Source organism: Dipodomys merriami, unplaced genomic scaffold, assembly GCF_024711535.1.
Source record: "Dipodomys merriami isolate MVZ:Mamm:240054 unplaced genomic scaffold, mDipMer1.0.p SCAF_19, whole genome shotgun sequence".
Classification (NCBI taxonomy): Eukaryota; Metazoa; Chordata; class Mammalia; order Rodentia; family Heteromyidae; genus Dipodomys; species Dipodomys merriami.
This window is the reverse complement of record NW_027203270.1, coordinates 341,065-359,454: the sequence shown is the minus strand read 5'-3', so window position 1 is coordinate 359,454 and position 18,390 is coordinate 341,065. Positions and strand designations below refer to the sequence as shown.

The following is an 18,390-nucleotide window of genomic DNA, read 5'->3' as shown; positions in this document are numbered from 1 at the left end:
GAAACACCTGCTTTCCAGCTGACTAGTACAAGGAGTATATCTCAAGTTTTAGGGTTTTTATTTATAATTTTGCAATGTTAGGAATGGAATGCTAGATAAAGCTCTGTACTACTGAGCTGCATCTCCAGTCCCACATTACTACCTGTAGACTAGAAGTCACAAAGCTTGAGGTATGAGGGCCAGAACCCTTGGGAGAATATCAAACAGTGAGAAAGGGGCTCTTGGGTCAGGTAGATAAGCCCAGGTCATATCCTAAAGATTCTTTTCACGTTTATAATATTAGTTCTGAAATTCACCTTTCCAACCTGCCAGTCATGAAATGTTGGTGAAATCTCTTCTCAAAGTTCAAGAGTCTCAAAGTTAAAAATTAGTATTTGTACCTGTCTCTGAACACCCACCCCCCTACCTAAAGCCTGAAGTACTGGTACCTCATGCCTATATTCCAAAATACTCTTGAGGTTGAGACCTGAAGATCGTGGTTCCAAGCCAGCCTGGCCCCAAAAGCCTATAAGACTCTTATCTCCAATTATTCAGGAAAAAAAAAGTGGAAGTATGGCTCAAGAGGTTGGGTACCAGCCTTAATCAAAAAGGGCCAAGTGGGAGCTCAAAAGCCCTAAGTACAAACCCCACTATGGGCACAAAAATAAATAAACAAAACCCCATATCAAATTCTCAAAATGGAGATATCCTATTGCCTAGTTTGCCACCCTGACTACAAGTTAAAGAAATGGCCTTCACTATTTCTCCTTTTCAGGCTTAAGGCTGCAAGGCCATGAAGACCTGGTTCTTTTATGACTACAGGGCCCATCTAACCCCCTCCCTTGTAGATCACACTAGCACTTGGGTCTAGTCATTGTTTTGTTATGTATGCTTTCTTATTTCTATTCTCTTCCTTGGGCACTACATTGCTTGGTAGAATTCTAAATGGTATCATTTTATGCCAACTATTTTGGAAGACTTAGATAATCATCCTTCTGTGGCTTAGATATTAAAATGGCCACAGAGTAATGTGGTATATTTCAGCCATCTTTTTTGGAGCAAGGTTTTGGGGAACACTTACAGTAGAATCCGACATGATCTTTCTCAAAGGGCTTACAATCTAGAATGAGTCCCCAGTCAGCGCATTTAGCTGTTCTGTTAATAATTTGGGGGTACATTGAGCTCCCTACATAAGAATATTAGGAGAGAAGAAGAAAGCATAATTTCTCTCCTCTATTACTAAAGACAGTCAGGAAAATGGGATTCTAGGGGAAATGGAAGGAAATTTCCCCTTTTCCCTGGAATACAAAGGAGGAAAAGAATTAAATTGGTGTTGTAGAGGAGCTAGAGCGCAGACAGGCTGCTATTTGGCCACAAAGTCTCAGAGAAAGTTGCCAGTGGCCAGAATGGAATCTCTAGCTCCGTTGAGCCTATAATCAATGTAAATGCATTTCAGGATACAATGAGCTGTCTATGAATGGTACTGCCTTTATTTTTTTTGCAGACTAATCCAAACTACCGCAGCCACATATATACTGCAGAGCCTTGGTAAATCCCTGAACTCTGTGGCACTTCTGAATAGCAAGAAGAATGACGGGGCCATTCCCGCACACCCCACCCCTATGCAGCTTCACCATAGCTCGAGAAGTTGACTGGACAAAGTCTCTCTTCCTTTTCTCAGTGCAATTCCTATGACTTGGCTTCTCTCTACAGCACCCACCTTACCACACACTGTTGGCTGTCTGAGCAGAACACAGCACCAGAGGATTGATCTGTCTGCCTCTTCCCTTCTTTCTAACAGCTGAGCCTCTGAGATAGGGAAAGGCATCTTGGATTTTCTTATCAAGTCCATATGGGTCAAAAGCTAAGTCCCCCTCTTTCCTCCCATCTCTCCTTCAATTTTCAGTTTCCATTCCTTTGAGACTGGACAAAACAAAAAGCAAGCAAACTGAAGCACCCAGTTATTCAAGTACAATTTCAATTTGTCTTTCTACCTTTTTTAATTTTCAGAGAAATCCCAAGATATACAAAATTCTGTAAGTGTACAAACTAGATCTAAACGAATACAGCCTACCCTGGGGGGGGGGGATGAACTGTTCTCAAATCCTTAAGACTATATAATTGGATACCAACTAAGCAATTTATTACCAATCTACAAAGAAAATATAATTTCCAAAATATCATTACTGGTATATAGCTCATTTTATAGGTGAGAGACAAGGTACAAAGGAAACATCGGACTAGTTCCAGGTTGCACTAAAATTAGACCACAAAACAAGGGAATCAATAGTTGTAGAAGGATCCTCTACTGTGAGCCATCTCATTCCTCTTTAATCTGGTCCACCACTGCCACAGATTTATGTCTGAAGCAGTATTGTCTTTTCCCCCCAAAGAACCCCACCCACATGAATTTTGATCTGTATGTCTGTCTTGAGTTCATGAATGGCATCTATAGTTACCAGACAATGCCTTTTTACATTAGGTTATGCAATTCTAAGTCACTATGGTTCTAGACAGTTGAAGTGAAAAATGAGTGTTGCTATGCTTACCATCTTTTCTCTGGACAGACATACCCTGTCAGAAATACTGGAAATCAATCCCAGTGTTTCACTGCTCCTCTTTGAACTCATAGATTCTCAGGGACTTTAAACCAGAACCCACTGGCCTTGTAAATACCACTGCTACAGTTCTTAAACTTGGGCACCAAAGTCACCTGGAGGGCTTGTTCAAACACAAATCCCAATGCCCTATTCCAGAGCTTCTGATGGTACTGCAGTTCTGTGCAATGGAGCTCCAAATTACACTGAGAATGCTGGCCTCGGAGCCATGCTTTGAGAACCATAGCGTTTCTTCTGCTGAGGTTTCTGGCTCTTTGATTGTGACTCTTGGCCAACAGAGCCAGATCCTCTCTCAAAGCCTGGCAGTCAGGGGTCCCCTTGAGGGAAGCCATGCCCTGTAGCCCTATCTCTGCTGACAGAGTTGCAGCCCAGCACTGCACCCTACCTGTGCAGAAGAGTCAGGCCTGCACTTGAATTAGTTCTGTGTGCCTACAACCTACTTTCACCCTTACCCATGATCCCCTAGGAAGCATTAGAGCAGTGGAGTGAAGACTGCAGGAGGTCCAGCCTTATCTCAGAATGAGTTCTCTGAGCTCTAAGTAAGCAAATGTTTATACACACAGCTGACCCAAATTAACTGGAGCTATGGGACAGAAATAGGACTAGCCCACAACTAAACGCCGCCGAGGCGAGAACATGAATTCCCCTGTGAGGAGCCATTAATCTTCCTCCAGGGGGAAGGGAGGCAGATGTGTGGCGGCCTGGATTTATAACTGCGTTTTTATTTGAAATTACAAGGGCTTATTTTTTTAATTTAGAAATCCAAATTCCTTCTCCATCTTAAATGTCAATGTCCTTTAAATACAACATTTTGCCATTCGATACTCCCTGGGCTGGCAGCAGAAGTGGTCCTTTGTGTATCCCTCCCCGCCCCCCCCCCCCAAAAATCTACTGGCTTGGGGACCATTATTGTTTCTTCAGGCCTGCAGGGTAGATGGCTAAAACCCACATTCTCTGGAGTCACAGAGAAAGCAAACCTCAACCCTGAGGCCACTGCAGGGGAGTTTTCCACAGTGTGACCTCCAGCCAGTGTCCCACATACCCTTTTAAGCCTTGAGAAGAGTGTGTGGTAAAAACAACATGCAAACCGCTTTAGGGTTCTTCCCAAGACCTTGCTAAATGGACATAACATCCCATCCTACGGTAGAAGATTCTAGAAGACTTCTGTGTTCCTGGTGTGAGAGAACTGCATCATGCAAATCATTTCACAGGAGAATTATTAACACTAGGGAGCAACGAAGCATCACTTTAGCCAAACTAAGAGACATGAAATGCAGTGTTTCTTAGCCCATTTAACCAACTCTGCTAGTAAAATCTAAACAACCTTAGGCATAAAAAAAAATTAGATAAATTCCCAAGCCCAATTAAAGCCAATTGTGTTTGGAATGGAAGAGATATCTCAAGATATATTTCATATAATTCCCCTTGGGAAACTTCTTGACACAAGATATGTGTTATTCTTTTGAATCACTTAGTAAACAGATCAATTTAAAAATCAATGCCTTTTAAGGAATTAAGCCACAGTAATATGTAATGTCTAATTAAATGACCCCAGGTGACGGGCAGAAATGAAGATCTATTGGACCACAGTGCACAGGTTCACAAGGGGCTACTGGATTTCAAGCAGACTTTTTGGAATCTGATTTCCTGGAGAAGAAGGAGCAGTCTTGTAAGACATTGCTCAATAGATTTCCTTCCTATGGTACCTAGACCCAAGTCAAAAAGAAAATGCATGAGCCACCATGCATTACTTAGAGTCATGGAGCAAGGAAAAATAATGATGATAAAGAGTATTTACAGTGATGAGCGTGGCAGACACACCCATTTTAAGGGCAAATAGCAATGTCAGATCGGTGGGCAATGTGTTATTCAAGCAACATATTCAGGTGTTCTTCTTAAGCAGAGGAAGCCTCGTCATCTCTAGTCAAAAAGGAGGAGAAACTGTGCCGGTCAACTGTGCTGTGAATGTGGCAGCCTTTAGAACGGTTTTACAAGTCCCTAGGACTGTTTGACATGTCCCATTGGTCAGCATGGTCAATGATGAGATACAGTAGGAAGACTAATGGAATATGCCTTATTAATTCCCCAAGCAGAATCCTACTTGAATGTCCATCATGACTACAGCCACATCTTAATGTCCACCAAGCTAAGCTGCAAACTGCTCAGATTTAGTCTTTAGTCTGTTCTTAATGACTGAATGCAATACACACACACACACACACACACACACACACACACACACACACACACACACACACACACACACAAGTTAATCTGCCCAGAAACTTAATTTTTAGACCAGCCATCATTTGGAAGAAAACTTCATTGCCTATAGCTTAAGAGTGAACATGTATTTTGCTTACTGTAGAGCTCTGGGGTCATGAGATTCATCAAGTTGTCCAGACTTGTAATTGTTTCTTCATATTCTTTTTTTTAAAATATTTTTCTTGTTGTACAGATGATGTGCAGATGAGTTACACATATGTAAGTCAGGTAGAGTACATTTCTTTTGGGGCAGTGTCACCCTTTCCCTCATTCTCTCCCAGTTACAATAAAAAAAATATAATTCTGCAACCTATGACTTCATTGCTTAGCAAATGAACAGGGAAAACTTGTATCTCTTAATGGAGATGGATGCAGGAGGCCAGGAAACCTATAAACCATAAGATTTTGCTGAACTGCATTTCACATGGAATAGGTTTACCGAGTTTTCCTAATGAAGAAACACTCTGAAAGAGAGATGGGACTCCATAGAGAAAAACACAGAGATGGCATCAGGTCCGATGATCTAGGCTGCTGTTGTATACACAGTCTCCTGGTGCCTGTCTACAGATGTTCATAGTCAACTATCATATTTTGAACAGTATCAGGTATCAAAGGACCTAAACTGCAAGTCCTAATTGTATGACCCTAAAGAAGATGATCCATTTCTATAGATTTCAGTTTCTCCATTCTGTTTAAGGTCAGATTTGAACTTGGAATTGAACTTCACCATCCCCAAGGTCCCTTCCAATCCTCCAAGTACAATTCTGTGTTGTTGGTTTTTTTTTTTTCCACTTGACACTCTGGGTTGCATGTACATGACCAACCACCCACATTCTTTCTCCAAAGTACTTGCCTTCCTGCAATATGCCCCCACCCACTTCAGATCTCAACCATTGCCCCAACTTTTGAACCTGAGCCAAAGAGGATGCTAGCTACCCATCTACCTTTAACCAGTGTTACTTCTGGCTCCTCTTGTTTTCTCAAGAACTTGGAATGACCCTGCCGCCACCATTTCTCTCCTGTCACGCATTTTGCTTCTGCTGCTTCCTCCTGGTTTAGGCTTGACTTCCACCTTCCTCTGCCTCCTCTGGCTTCCAGGCATCTCGTATCCTCTGGGCTTCTCTCTTTCATTGCTTGTGGCCTAATAAAGGCAATCACTTACAGACTGTGCATAGCTCAGCAAACACTCAGCCAGTCTGGCCACAGTGACCAACACCCTGAGGCCAGTCTCTTACATCTTTATCTTTCTGTTACAGCACTGAAAAGCCCAACTGAATTCCATGAGCAAAGAAAAAAGTTGGATAGTGACAAGGTAATGTGGAAAATGGTCTTTCCTGATCTGGAACAATTCAGTTATAGATCTCTGAATGCTTGACTTTAGCCAAAACATGAGAATTCCTATAAGCAATTCCTTCACTGTGGAATCAACTACATCAATGTTGAAGTTACTGTTGTTGAGTACACACACACACACACACACACACACACACACACACACACACACACACACATATATACATGTATATAAAATATATATTCTCAATATATTTAATATATTCTCAACCTTCCTGCTGTTGGGGAGAAAAATCATTGCAAGGATGCATAAGAGGTCAGAAGGACTTTTAAAATGGAAGTAAGGGTAGTTAGCAAGATGCCTTACCTTTTATTACAGTCTTCTCTTAGCAGATTTTCTTCAATGAGATTCCATGGGAAGGCAAGACCCATGGGGACATTATTTACTAGTTACTTAAAGGCAATAGGAATTGTGTTTAAGTTTCCTTTGAGGGGGTGTTGGAAAAGGGTTTGTTTGGGGTATGGGGTTTTGTTTTGTTTTGTTTCTTTGGAGTTTTGTTTCTTCATGTGTGGCATTTGAAGAGGACAATCAGTTTATCCTGCAGCATTATGTAAATCTCTGAAACTTGCATTTATCAAGAATACAAATACTAGTTAGGAACTATTAGCACTTGGAGTGGAAGAGAAGGCTCATGAGGCGTCCACATATTAGAATTTCTCTGCTGAGGACTTATACCCTTGCAACTGTGATTAGACAAGGAGGACAGAATGCTAAGGCTCTTCAAAGCTGCTCCTGGAGGGCTGTGATTCCTACTACCTGGAAAAAAAGAAAGAATGACAGTCTTCCATCAGGCCTAGAGAGACCCCCACTTACTCCCCCATCTCCCCAGCTCCTTCTCAGAAACCCATAGGCCATGAAACACAATGAGATTTTTTTTAAGCCTAGAAATAAAAAACCAGGGATCAGGGATCTGCTTTGGTCTTTCTCTAATCTACATTATCCCTCCAAACAGCTCCAGTGAATAATCTGTTTCTAGATGCTTTACAAAGTATACAGGTTTTACATTTTCCCATGTCCTAAGGGAGACTTCAGACAGCTCACAGGAGTGGGCCCTATGTTACCATGTTCCAACAGGTAGATTTAGGCCATATGTTATCCTTGACCTGGGTTATTTTTAAGAGGTGACAGAAGAGGGTTGATCAGAAGACAAACAGCTCAGTATCCCAACTGACTACTATTAACATGAGTCTGTTTGGTTCTGGCTTTACATGTATCCAAGCTCTGTCTTTCTCTCCTTTATTTTCCCATCCTTTTGTGTTTCTCTAGCAACATGTAGGAGACTAGGGATAGGTCAGTTTTCCATATGGTGTACAAAGGGTATGTTTCCTTTGGAGAGAAATTGAGGCTTTTGTTTATAACATTAAAACTAGGCCATTCTCCATGTTTGTGTTCTACAGACTGAAGATTCTCTGAAGCACAAGGGTAGAAACAGGTCCGACTGTGCCCGCTTGCTTAATATGCACATACTCCAAGGTAAGTCTGCATGCCCTAAGGTACTAACTAGAAAATATCTATCAAATGGCGGGCTGAGTTTTCCAGAGTTCCTTGTCAGAATACGAGGAGAGTGACATGTTTGTTTTACCTTCTCCATCATTGAGCATTTACAAAGTCTCTCCAGTCATTACACTAAGTAATTCCAAGCTATCATCTAGTCATTTTAAATCTTGGAAGAAAACCCACTTGGAAAGTTATACAGTGGCTAAGAAGGTTGCAAGACTGGGACTTCAATTTCAGTGGCGCCATTTTCTGATGCCAAGGCAATTGCATAATCTCTCTGAGCACATAAGAATTATCATCCAACAATTGATGCCAATTATTATTCATCCAGGTTGCCATTTACTTTACTTTGAACATCAGTGCTGATCAATGCAGGCCCAGTTCTACCTTTCCTAGGGAGCCACCTCCATAATGGAGAAGAAACAGGGCAAATAAGTCACTCCACTGGTATTCTGACACGACAAGAGGGGTGTCTCCTCTTGCTTGCTCAGTGAGTTTTGCCTTCGCTGGGAGAGCAATCCCAGCTTCAAAGAGGCCCATTTCCTACCCCGATGTTTACCTACGAAATAGTTACTCATGGAGCAAATACCATATTGGATGCCCATAAAAGAGACAAGAACGGATCTTGTGGTTTAGTCATGGATAAGATATAGGTTCTTACTCCCCAAGGGCCCTCACGGAATAATAGAGGAGGCAGACGTGAGAATCAGCATTCATTCACAGTCATGCCTGAGAAGAGAGAGAAGGCATTGTGTGTAGCACATGCACAAAAGAAGATCAGAGAGGAGAGAGAGCGCTGAATCAGAATGGTTGGGGAAGGAAGGAGGAGAGCAGTTGACGGTGAAGGCTGGAGTGTAAACAGAAAGCAGGGAAGGCACTGCAGGCTGAGAGGGCCTCACAGACCTAGTACCAACCAGCATTTCCCAACAAAACTGCATGCTGGCTGTAAGGAGTATAGAAGGTGCTGAAAAATAATAAAAATGGTGAGCTTTTGGTTCTTTGATCAACATCTCATCTGTCACTCTCGCTTCCCAGAGCTGACCTTTTTTTTCCAATCCTGGAACAAATGGGTTTGTTTTAACATGGGGGACTGTTTCCATAATAGGAAGGAGAGGGAAAGAAGACAACATAGCATTCAGGGAAAGGGCTGCATAGCTTACAAGTCTGATACCTGGACCAGATAGCAAGAATACCCAGGGCTGTTGGGCAGAGGTGTCATTATTCTTGATACTATTTCATAGACCCCAGAAGCAGCGGCTACATGAGCACAGACACACACAAATAACCTAAGCAATGCCATTTCAAATAAGATGGAAACTTGTCGATGATTAGGTTAACAAATGAAAGTATATATTACATCTGGCAAAGGTCTGAGAAATACATGTAACAGGTGGGTGGATATGCTGATTTATGTATCTAGAGAGTGATTTGGTAACTAATTCTTTGAAAGTCTATCTACCCTTTTGTCTTGTTATGCAATTTTGTATCTTTGATTTAAAGAAAATAATTAAAAATCTAAAGATTAAGCTATGATGAAAATCATCATTTGTTGTTGGTGGTGGTGGTGGTGGTGGTGGTGGTAGGGCCTTGGATTTAGGGCCTAGGAGCTATCCTTGAGCTTTTCTACTCAAGGCTAGCACTCTACCACTTTGAGCTCACAGTACCAGTTTGGTTTTCTGGTGGATATTTGGAGATAAGAGTCTCATGCACTTTCCTGCCCAGGCTGGCTTTGAACCGCAATTCTCAGATCTCAGCCCCCTGAGTAGCTAAGATTACAGGCATGAGCCACCAGTGCCCAGCTTCATGGAAAGTACTTTAATAGCAAGAATCCAACAATATGGGATGAGCCATGGAGCCACTAAACAACCAAGTTTCTAAGAACAATGACAATAACCAAAAGTTTACAAGATATCTAGAGAGAACAGCAGAAAGCAAAATTATATAGACAGTCAAATTCTAGGAAGGAAAAAAAGATTCATGTAAACATAACTTGCATGTGCCGGCAGATTCTAGGAAGAAAAAGTACACATCAAGAGCCACAAACAAATAAAGTAGTTGACCTTAAGTGCAAAATGTCTTGAAGCTTTTATTTTCTTTTGTATACTTTTTTGGGATTATAGCATTACCATGTGCTATCATAAACTTCATTCACATTTATGATAATGAGCACATAATAATGCTATAATCCAAAAATCCTAAGAGGACTGGGGACTGGAGATATAGCTTAGTGGTAGAATGCCTGCCTAGCATGCACAAGGCTCTGGCGTTTATCCCCTTCCCTCTCTTCTTGGTGGTAATGGGGTTTGAACTCAGGTTCTACCACTTGAGCCACACCCTCAGCCCTTTTGGCTTCAGTTATTTTACAGATACAAATTACTGAAATTTTTTCAACCTTTTTTTTGCCTGGGCCAACCATGGACCATAATCCTCCTCCCTACAGCTCTTTTGTAGCTAGGATTATAGGCACAAGCCATTGCTCCTAGTCCATTGAAGTCTTGAACTGATCAGCAGCTCCTGATTCTATCACATGTTCTGTGGCTTCCTTAGAAACCACGCTTCTCCTCAGTAGAAATTAAGGATTCAGTTCCTGGAGAACCAAAGACTTGATAAATACAGAATGGTCCCTATCTTTAGGAATTTCGCATTGTACATCAGAAGCAGCAATGTTAGATGAAGGAGCCAGTGACTGTGACTACAATAGGCAGACAAAGCAAAGGAAGCCTGTAAGGCAAGGAAAGCCAGGATGGATTTCCACCAGGACCCGGGAGAGAAAGAGATGTTCATGGTGAGGGGTAGATGAGAAGCATTCCAGGCTGTGGAAACAAAGCAAGAAAAATAATACTGAAGATGAATTCACCTGGGGGACAGAAATGACAAGACCAACATCACTGGGGTACTAGCTTTGGGATGGGGAGCTACAGGTCCTTGGGAAGATTAATTCAGTGTGTGACATGCTTAGAAATGTAGATTGAGATGGGTAGATTGAGAGGACCTTTGTGGGAATGGGGTTGATGCATCAAGAAAGGACATTGTGAAGATTGGTGATGAGTTGTGTGCGCAATGGATCAGAAAACCCTGATGCCATCACAAGGAGCCCTTGGGATGACCTCCAAGCAGAGGGCAAGCAGAGGGTTGGGGAAGAGTAAGCCCTAGTGACCTTTTCTTTTGTTTGAAACACTGATGTTTCTTCTATCTATCTCAGGTGGATAACTTCTTCTAGACAAGCACACATGTTATGGTCCATTAGATACCCTTAGGCATGGAGAATGTGAGATCCAACCCCTGATACAAGGGTGAGATTAGTAGTTTAATAATGAGGATCTGGGAGATACGTCCATTCGTACCCATCACATAAATGTGACACATTGAGAACAAAGCTACACATCAAGAACAGAGCTACATACACACTCAGACTCCGTGTATGTGTGTGTGTATGTGTGTGTGTGTGTGCACGCACGCGTGTGTGTGCACGTGCCAGGGCTTGAGCTCAGGGCCTGATGCTCCTCTTTTTTTATTTATTCATGGTTGGCACTCTACAACATGAGCCTCTCCTCCACTCTGGCAGTTTGCTGGTTAATTGGAAATGGAGTCTCACAGAATTTCTTACTCCGGCTGGCTTTAAATCTCAATCATCAGATCTCAGCCTGTTGAGTAACTGGGATTACCGGTGTGAGCCACCAGTGCCAGGCTCTTCCAGCATCTTCACTTACATTTGTTTATCAGAGAAATACATTAGCCAGGTTCTCATCCATGTTCTGGCACAGAAATCAGTGAGTTGAGACCCACTCTCTTCAGAGAAAGTTTTGTGTCGGCCACCTAGAGGTAGATTTAAAGCTTAGGAGCTGGCCCTTCTCACCCCCTCCAAATGATGATGACCTTCTTATTGGATATATGCAACTTGGTAAACTCCCTCTGTTTAATTAAACAACCATTTTAAAATAATTTGGGTTATTTTTGACTGACATGGACATTTGGCTCTCAGTCCATGTCATAACATTGATCAATCTAAACCCTCTAAAAAGTTAGACATTTGCTACTAGCACTAATTACTACCAACATGATGACATTTACCATAAATATCTCCCGTACCTGTCACTATGGAAGTCCTGGGAGTTTAGGTTCAGGCAAACATCACAAACTTCAGGGGCTGCTTAATTACTGCCAACTTGCATGAGATTTGTTTTCAAGCAAATCCTCACAAAGCTAGTTTCTCTGACTTTTCTATGTGCCTCTCAGTTTGCCTTTATTTGGAAGTGTCTAGTCTTGGTGCTAATCCCTGTAAAACATGATGATGATGACATTGAAAAATTATCAGGACAGTAGAGCGCGAGGTGACACAATGTTTAGTAACCGCCAAGCCAAAAACACAAACACAAATGGAAAAGAAAAAATATATATAAATAAAATAAAGAAGATCACAGATTCTAAAATCAGATCCTTTTGCCTTTTAACCCATCAGCCTCCGCTGCAGAAAGATCCATCCCAACAACTGCTCAGATGAAGCTGAAACGAGCCCGTCTCACAGATGATCTCAATGAGAAGATTGCTCTCAGACCAGGGCCTCTGGAACTGGTGGAAAAGAACATCCTCCCTGTGGATTCCACTGTGAAGCAAGCCATCAAAGGTAGTTAGAACATAGTACAGCTGTCCTGGGTGCTCAAGAGCCCCCAGGGCAGCAGAGGCTGATGCATCAAGGACTTTGTCAGGAGGGGGAGGAGGGCCAATCACTAGACCAGAGCCATGCCTTCATGACTTGCTCCTCCACCTCCCAAGCCAGAGGTGCTGGGGTGAGGAAGAACTTCATCTACATCCATTTCAATGCCAGGTCAATGCAGGGCAAGTTTGCTCCTAGGCTGAAAAGCTCTACTAGGAATAATCATCAAAGCATCCTTCCTCTATGGCGTCACCACTTTAGCAATGATGGTCCACATTCTTCAGCTTCCTTTTGAAAAGAGGGATGGACCAGTATAGCACTGGACTCCAAGCATAGACCAGCTGTTGTATAGTGGGACTCAGACCTCACCTCACCAGGTAGAGAGAACAGGCCTTTGGGAAGAAGGCTTCTGTTATAGGATGCCTGTGAAAACTCTCTGATAGTGCCATGTACTTCATGGGGTGAAAGAGAAGGCAAACACAATCATTCTGTCATGCACTGTGTTCATTTTGTGGTCTCCTCTAAGAGGACACCGGTTGTCTGCATGTATTGAATTCCTTCATGGAGGGTTTGAGGTGGCACTTGAAAAAATAGGGGTGGAGGGGACCAAGGGGAGCTTTAAATTCCCTTCGGTAAACTGACTTGCTTCCAACAAGGCCCACAGGCTGCTCAGAGATCTAACACCACGTATGATTAGGCAATACGATATTTAAATGTTTTGACATGGTATCAGAAGGAATGGGTAAGGATGTTTTGTTTCAAAACTAAGTTTGTTAAGAATTTTCTTATCAGGTTGACCAGTGTTTTTAAAATCTAGCTCTTACTCACTCACTCTGAAGCTTTATGAAGTTGCCCTTAAAACCTATAAACAAGATCATGTGCACTCTAGGAGAGTCAGTAATTAGCTGTCAGTGCCCATATAAATATCTCACTATGATTCTCTCTCTTCTGCATCCTGGATATCTTGTACCCTTGAACTTGACCTAGAGTACTCAACTGAATTATCCCATTGTTATTCCAGTACAATGTCAAATGGGGAAAAAAAATCTCCATCAGACATCTGTCATCAAAAATCCTTCTATTCCATGCTTGTCAACATATTATTTATTTTGCTATGATAGGAAAATACCTTTTCAAACTTGAACTCGTTGATTTATAGTAAGTTCACATTTTTTAAGGTAATTTCAGGTTGTTGGCAATCAGTAGCTTTTTCTCTTTTTTTCCTGCTGGGCTTGTTCCTTTTTTTTTTTTTTTTTTTTTTTTTACTGCTATGTAAATGCTATTTGTTCAGGAAAAAGAAACCTATCATCTGCCACACAGAGTGCCCATCCTTTTACCAGTTTACCTTTTTCCTTTTGGTATTGTTGATTTTGTGTGTAATGATTTTTACCTATCACAATTTTAATTCTATCTTTTTTCTATTAGTTTTGGAATTTGTCTATATTGAGAATACCTACATCAAGCATACAGTTTGTTTACCTAGACAATCTTCTAACAGTGATAAATGAGTAATTCATTTTTGTATTTAAATCTGGAGTACCTCTGAAATTATTGAAGGGCTTGGTTTAGGAGATAGGTCTAATTTTATCTTTCCATAATTTTCTGATACATTTTATATTTTATGTCAATATCTGCCATCAAAAACTTCTTTATAGTAGTGTGGGTTTTTCCCCCCTAACATTTCTTGGCTGCTTTCAAAAGTATATTATAGAGGAAAATTAGAGTCAGGTTTTCAAATGCCAACTTAAATCCTGTTAGACTCATGTGTAAGATTGCAATGAATTTATAGGTTAATTTATGATTAAAATATACTTTGTTCATATCAGAAATAAAATGCAGCTCTCCATTTATTTAAATGTTCTTTAATTTTCTTTGACGAAATTTTTGTTAGTTTAAACAATCCATGTGGATTATTGTTGTCATGGTTAAAACTTTGTAATTGTGCATATTATTTCATAACTGGTCATCTTTAAAGACTTCTTCAATACTTCCAATAACTTTTAAAGTTTATATTAAAGTGTCTAGGCACATTAAAATCATAGATTTATAAATCAAAGGCACATATAAAAATTAATAATCTTAGCTGGGCAATGGTGGCTCATACCTATAAATCCTAGCTATTCAGGAGGCTGAGAACTGAGGATCCAGGGTCAGTGCTCAGGCCTTGAGTTCAAGCCCCAGGACTAGAAAAACACACAAATCCTCAGAGACTTCCTAGGCATTGTAGATCAAGCTTGTAGTCCTAGCTGTTTGGGATGTGTTTGTGACAGTGCATATCATTCCATTATCAATCAGTAGCTGGATCCCAGTGGTGTGTCTCTGTCCTTTGGGTTTACTAACCCCAGCTATATGAGGAAGCATACATGGTAAAATCACAACCCAAACCAGATTAGGCATAAATGGTGACCCTGTCTTAATCGCAAACCAATGTGAAAGTGCTGTGTTATACACGTTGTATAGTACTGAGTTAAACAAAAACAATGAATAAGCTCTGAATTAAAAAACAATAAAGCAATGAAACTAAAAAAAAAAAAAAAAAAAAAAGAACTGAGGATCATGGTTCAAAGCCAGCCTGGGCAGCAAAGTCTATGAGACTCATCTTCAATAAACCACCTGAAAACCAAAAGTGGCACTGTGGTTCAAGTGGTTAGAGTACTAGCCTTGAGCTGAAGAGCTGAGGGACAGTGCCTGGGCCCAGAGTTCAAGCCCCATGTTCAGTAACAAAACAACAAATAATAATACATAAATATATAATATATTTTTCATATATTTTATTTATAAATGAATATAAAACTATATACACAAATATAGTACAGTTATATCATATGAACTAATATATTTGCACCATATGAACTGGTATATTTCATCATATATTAGGTATATATAATATATGGAAATATAAAATATCTACATCACACATAAATTCTTACTTTATATATAAAATTAGTTAAGTGATATATAATACACATATAATGTCTATATATGCAATAAGTGAGACGTTTATATAATTTAATTTGATCATCATGTTTATATTGCATGGCTGAATACTATTATTGACCTATTGACAATTCAAAAGCACAAGGAAGATAGGATACCAGTCTGGGCTTCATAGCCAGACCCTGTGTCAAATTAAAACAAAAAAAAAGTGATATATCACATATCACTTTTTGTTAAGTTGTTGATATATTTTCATCTTTTTTCCTCTTTTAAGTGGAAATGTCAGTAGTCATTCACTCCCATATACAGTACGAGCTTTTGATATAGAGATGTTCTATGGAAGTGTTTTTCTGTCCGCTTTCTAGGAACAGTTTACTAGCTGGATGCTCTTATTTAAATGCTTGAAAAGGTGATGGTGTGAATCTCCTTCTGTGTGTTACCACCTTTCCCAATCATCCTTAACTTTGTGAAAATATGGCTCTCATGAAGCTTGTTTGTTTGTTTAATTGTTTGGTTTGGTTCATGGGGGGGGGGGCTTGAACTCTGGGCCTGAGTGCTGTCCCTCAGCTCTTCAGCTCAAGGCTAGTGCTCTACCACTTTGAGCCACAGTGCCACTTCCGGTGTTCTGGCGATTCATTGGAGGTAAGAGTCTCCTGCAAGGGCTGGCTTTGAATCACACTCCTCAGATCTCAGCCTCCTGAGTTGCCAGGATTACAGGCGTGAGCCACCAGCACTCGGCTTCATGAAGTATTTTTAAGAAATCATTCTAGTATCTTATTTGAGATTCTGCATCCATCTGGACATTAGTTGGAATTGCCCTCTTTGGACTAACATTAAGCTTCTTTCTTGCCCCCAAAGAGTCGGGCAGCCTCCTTCCTTCTTGTCACCCCACCATCCCCCAGAGGGAGAGCAGCACTTTTTCTTAAAGGACTAGATAGTAAATTCTTGAGGCAGCATCTGTCACAACTGCCCAATTCTTCCCTTGTAGTGTGAAAGTCACCATAGCAACAAGTCAACAAATGGGTATGGCTGCGTTCCAGCAAAGCTTTATTTAGAAACACAGGCAGCAGACCCGTTGCTTGCCTGCCCCCCAGTTCCTTCATGAATCTAACCAGACAAGGAGAAAGGAAGAATGAGAAGGCCCAGCCACTACTCACACAGTCTTAACTTGGAAAGGAATACGTCACTTCCACTCATTCTGCTGTGAGAACCATAGGTAGGGCTGGAAAGTATCTCCTGCTCTGGTATGGGCAGCTCTTCCCCAGCAATAACTCTATACCAAGGAAGGGACCTCCTCTGTGTTGATAAATACCCAGAGCAGACTGTCAACATATTCATAGGTAATATTAGTCTATTCTGTTCTTTTTAGATAATGTTAAGATGCTCCTTGACAAATTATAGTTATGTTCTGGTAACCCAAACGTAAACTGGAAAAGTTATAAGAGGAAAATGCATTTTTTACATCCACTTACCAAATATCCTTTGCCCAGTGACACAGCAATGTCAAACATTCATTATTTCCTCTGGTTGGAGCCTGGCTTGCTGCTTGCTCTGCTCAACATTACAAGAGAGGGTCATAATTCCTATCGCCAGCCTACAGATCAAAACTGAAGCTTCAGATTTAAAGGCTTATCACTTTAGCATATTGGCAAAGTCAAAAAAATTCCCAAGTCAACTCATCATAAGTCAAACTAGGTTATACTTACCTTTTCCTATTTGTCTATGTGTTGGAAGCATTTAAACATAATCTCAATGATCAATTGCTTGAAAATGTTGCATATTTGCATCATAGGGACCCAGAAGTAGTTCTTAGATCTTCTAAATGGTTATATTTAGTAGTTCTTAGGGTTTCTAAGTAGTGAGATTTAGAAGTAGTTCCTAGATTTTCTGCCTTTTGGTCCAGAGTGTTTTTGTGTATTCAAATTTTCTCTTAATTTTCATAATTTACCTTATTCTAGATATTTTCATTTTCCTTGTAGATTTCAAAGTGAATTAGTCTCAAATAGCATATAATCTTTGCTGACAATGGTTCTAAGTCTCTCAGGACAGGGCGGGGGTGGGGGGTGTTAGACTTCATTTTTTATTTTACATTTTACACTTGTATCCATGGTTTCTCTTTTGCCTTCTCTTTTCCTTAATCTAAAAATCTTTCTTGCTAGTTGATTTTTACCAAGGAATAGTTTATGATTTTATTCATCTGTGTTGTTGGCCTTTCGTCTTTTCTTGAATTCCATTTGGCTTTGAGTTTGGGTTCTGGGATGAATTTGCATGAGGGCTGGAGCTTCTTTTTTTCCCTCCAATTCTGGGTTTTGTTTTTTAGGTGTTTTTTGTCTTTGATTTTAGGCATCAAACCTAGAGTTACCCACGTGCTTGGCTAGTGTGTATCAGCTAGCTGCAACCCCATTCTGAAGCTTTGGAATCCATCTGCCTTGGTTTATAGCCTGACCTCCAATACTGAACCATGTGGCCATGTGGCCATGTGCCTCAGTGGCCTCATCTGTAAAACCCCCATAGTAGCAATTACCATCTTCTGGAGCTTGGTTTTTTCCCCCCAACTAGATGTCAATATACAATTGATGTACTGAATTAGCTAGACACTGATGGGCCATTTATAAATTACTCTCCATCCTGACTCCTAAGGAATTTGCATTTTTGGTAAGAAATGAGGGCTAGGAGAAGAAAATCATCCTTCCTGTGACACTTTTTATGGAAGACATAGACATAGAGCGATCTAAGTGTGCTTCTCTCTGAGGAATCCTAAAAGAGCTGACATCTTAGCTGAGCTGAGAGGGGTAGAGAAAAGCAACACAAATAGAGAGTTAAGCATTGGTTAGGCAATAAAGGTCGCTTAAATTCTATCTTCAAGGCAGAGGAAAGATTTAAACATCAAGGATGCTTTCATTGCTAGGGGAATGGATATAAACTTTAAGTTTTAAAAATGAGAATAAAGCTGAGAAGCATGGGAAGCATTTCCAGTGACCACGAGAGCTGAGTCTGAGTGGGAACAGACTAGGAGCTGTGCGTTCAGAAAGGGCCCGCTGGCTGCAGTATGAACTAGCCTCAGGAGAGGCAGGTGAAAGGCAGAG

At 40.8% G+C, this 18,390-nt stretch overlaps 1 protein-coding gene across 4 annotated transcripts in view; it reads left to right on the top strand.

Annotated features, from left to right (window-relative positions):
- The window catches only part of Myocd (myocardin), a 101,989-nt gene that overhangs the window by 40,037 nt on the left and 43,562 nt on the right, over positions 1–18,390 (top strand). For 3 of the 4 annotated variants that reach the window (XM_070026932.1, XM_070026935.1, XM_070026934.1), the window contains exons 3-5: positions 6,119–6,174; positions 7,614–7,689; positions 12,173–12,337. In XM_070026932.1, the coding sequence (XP_069883033.1) occupies positions 6,119–6,174; positions 7,614–7,689; positions 12,173–12,337 (297 nt within the window). Of the gene's footprint in view, positions 1–1,483; positions 1,528–6,118; positions 6,175–7,613; positions 7,690–12,172; positions 12,338–18,390 lie in introns of all 4 variants that reach the window. The other variant, XM_070026933.1, reaches the window with a different exon arrangement.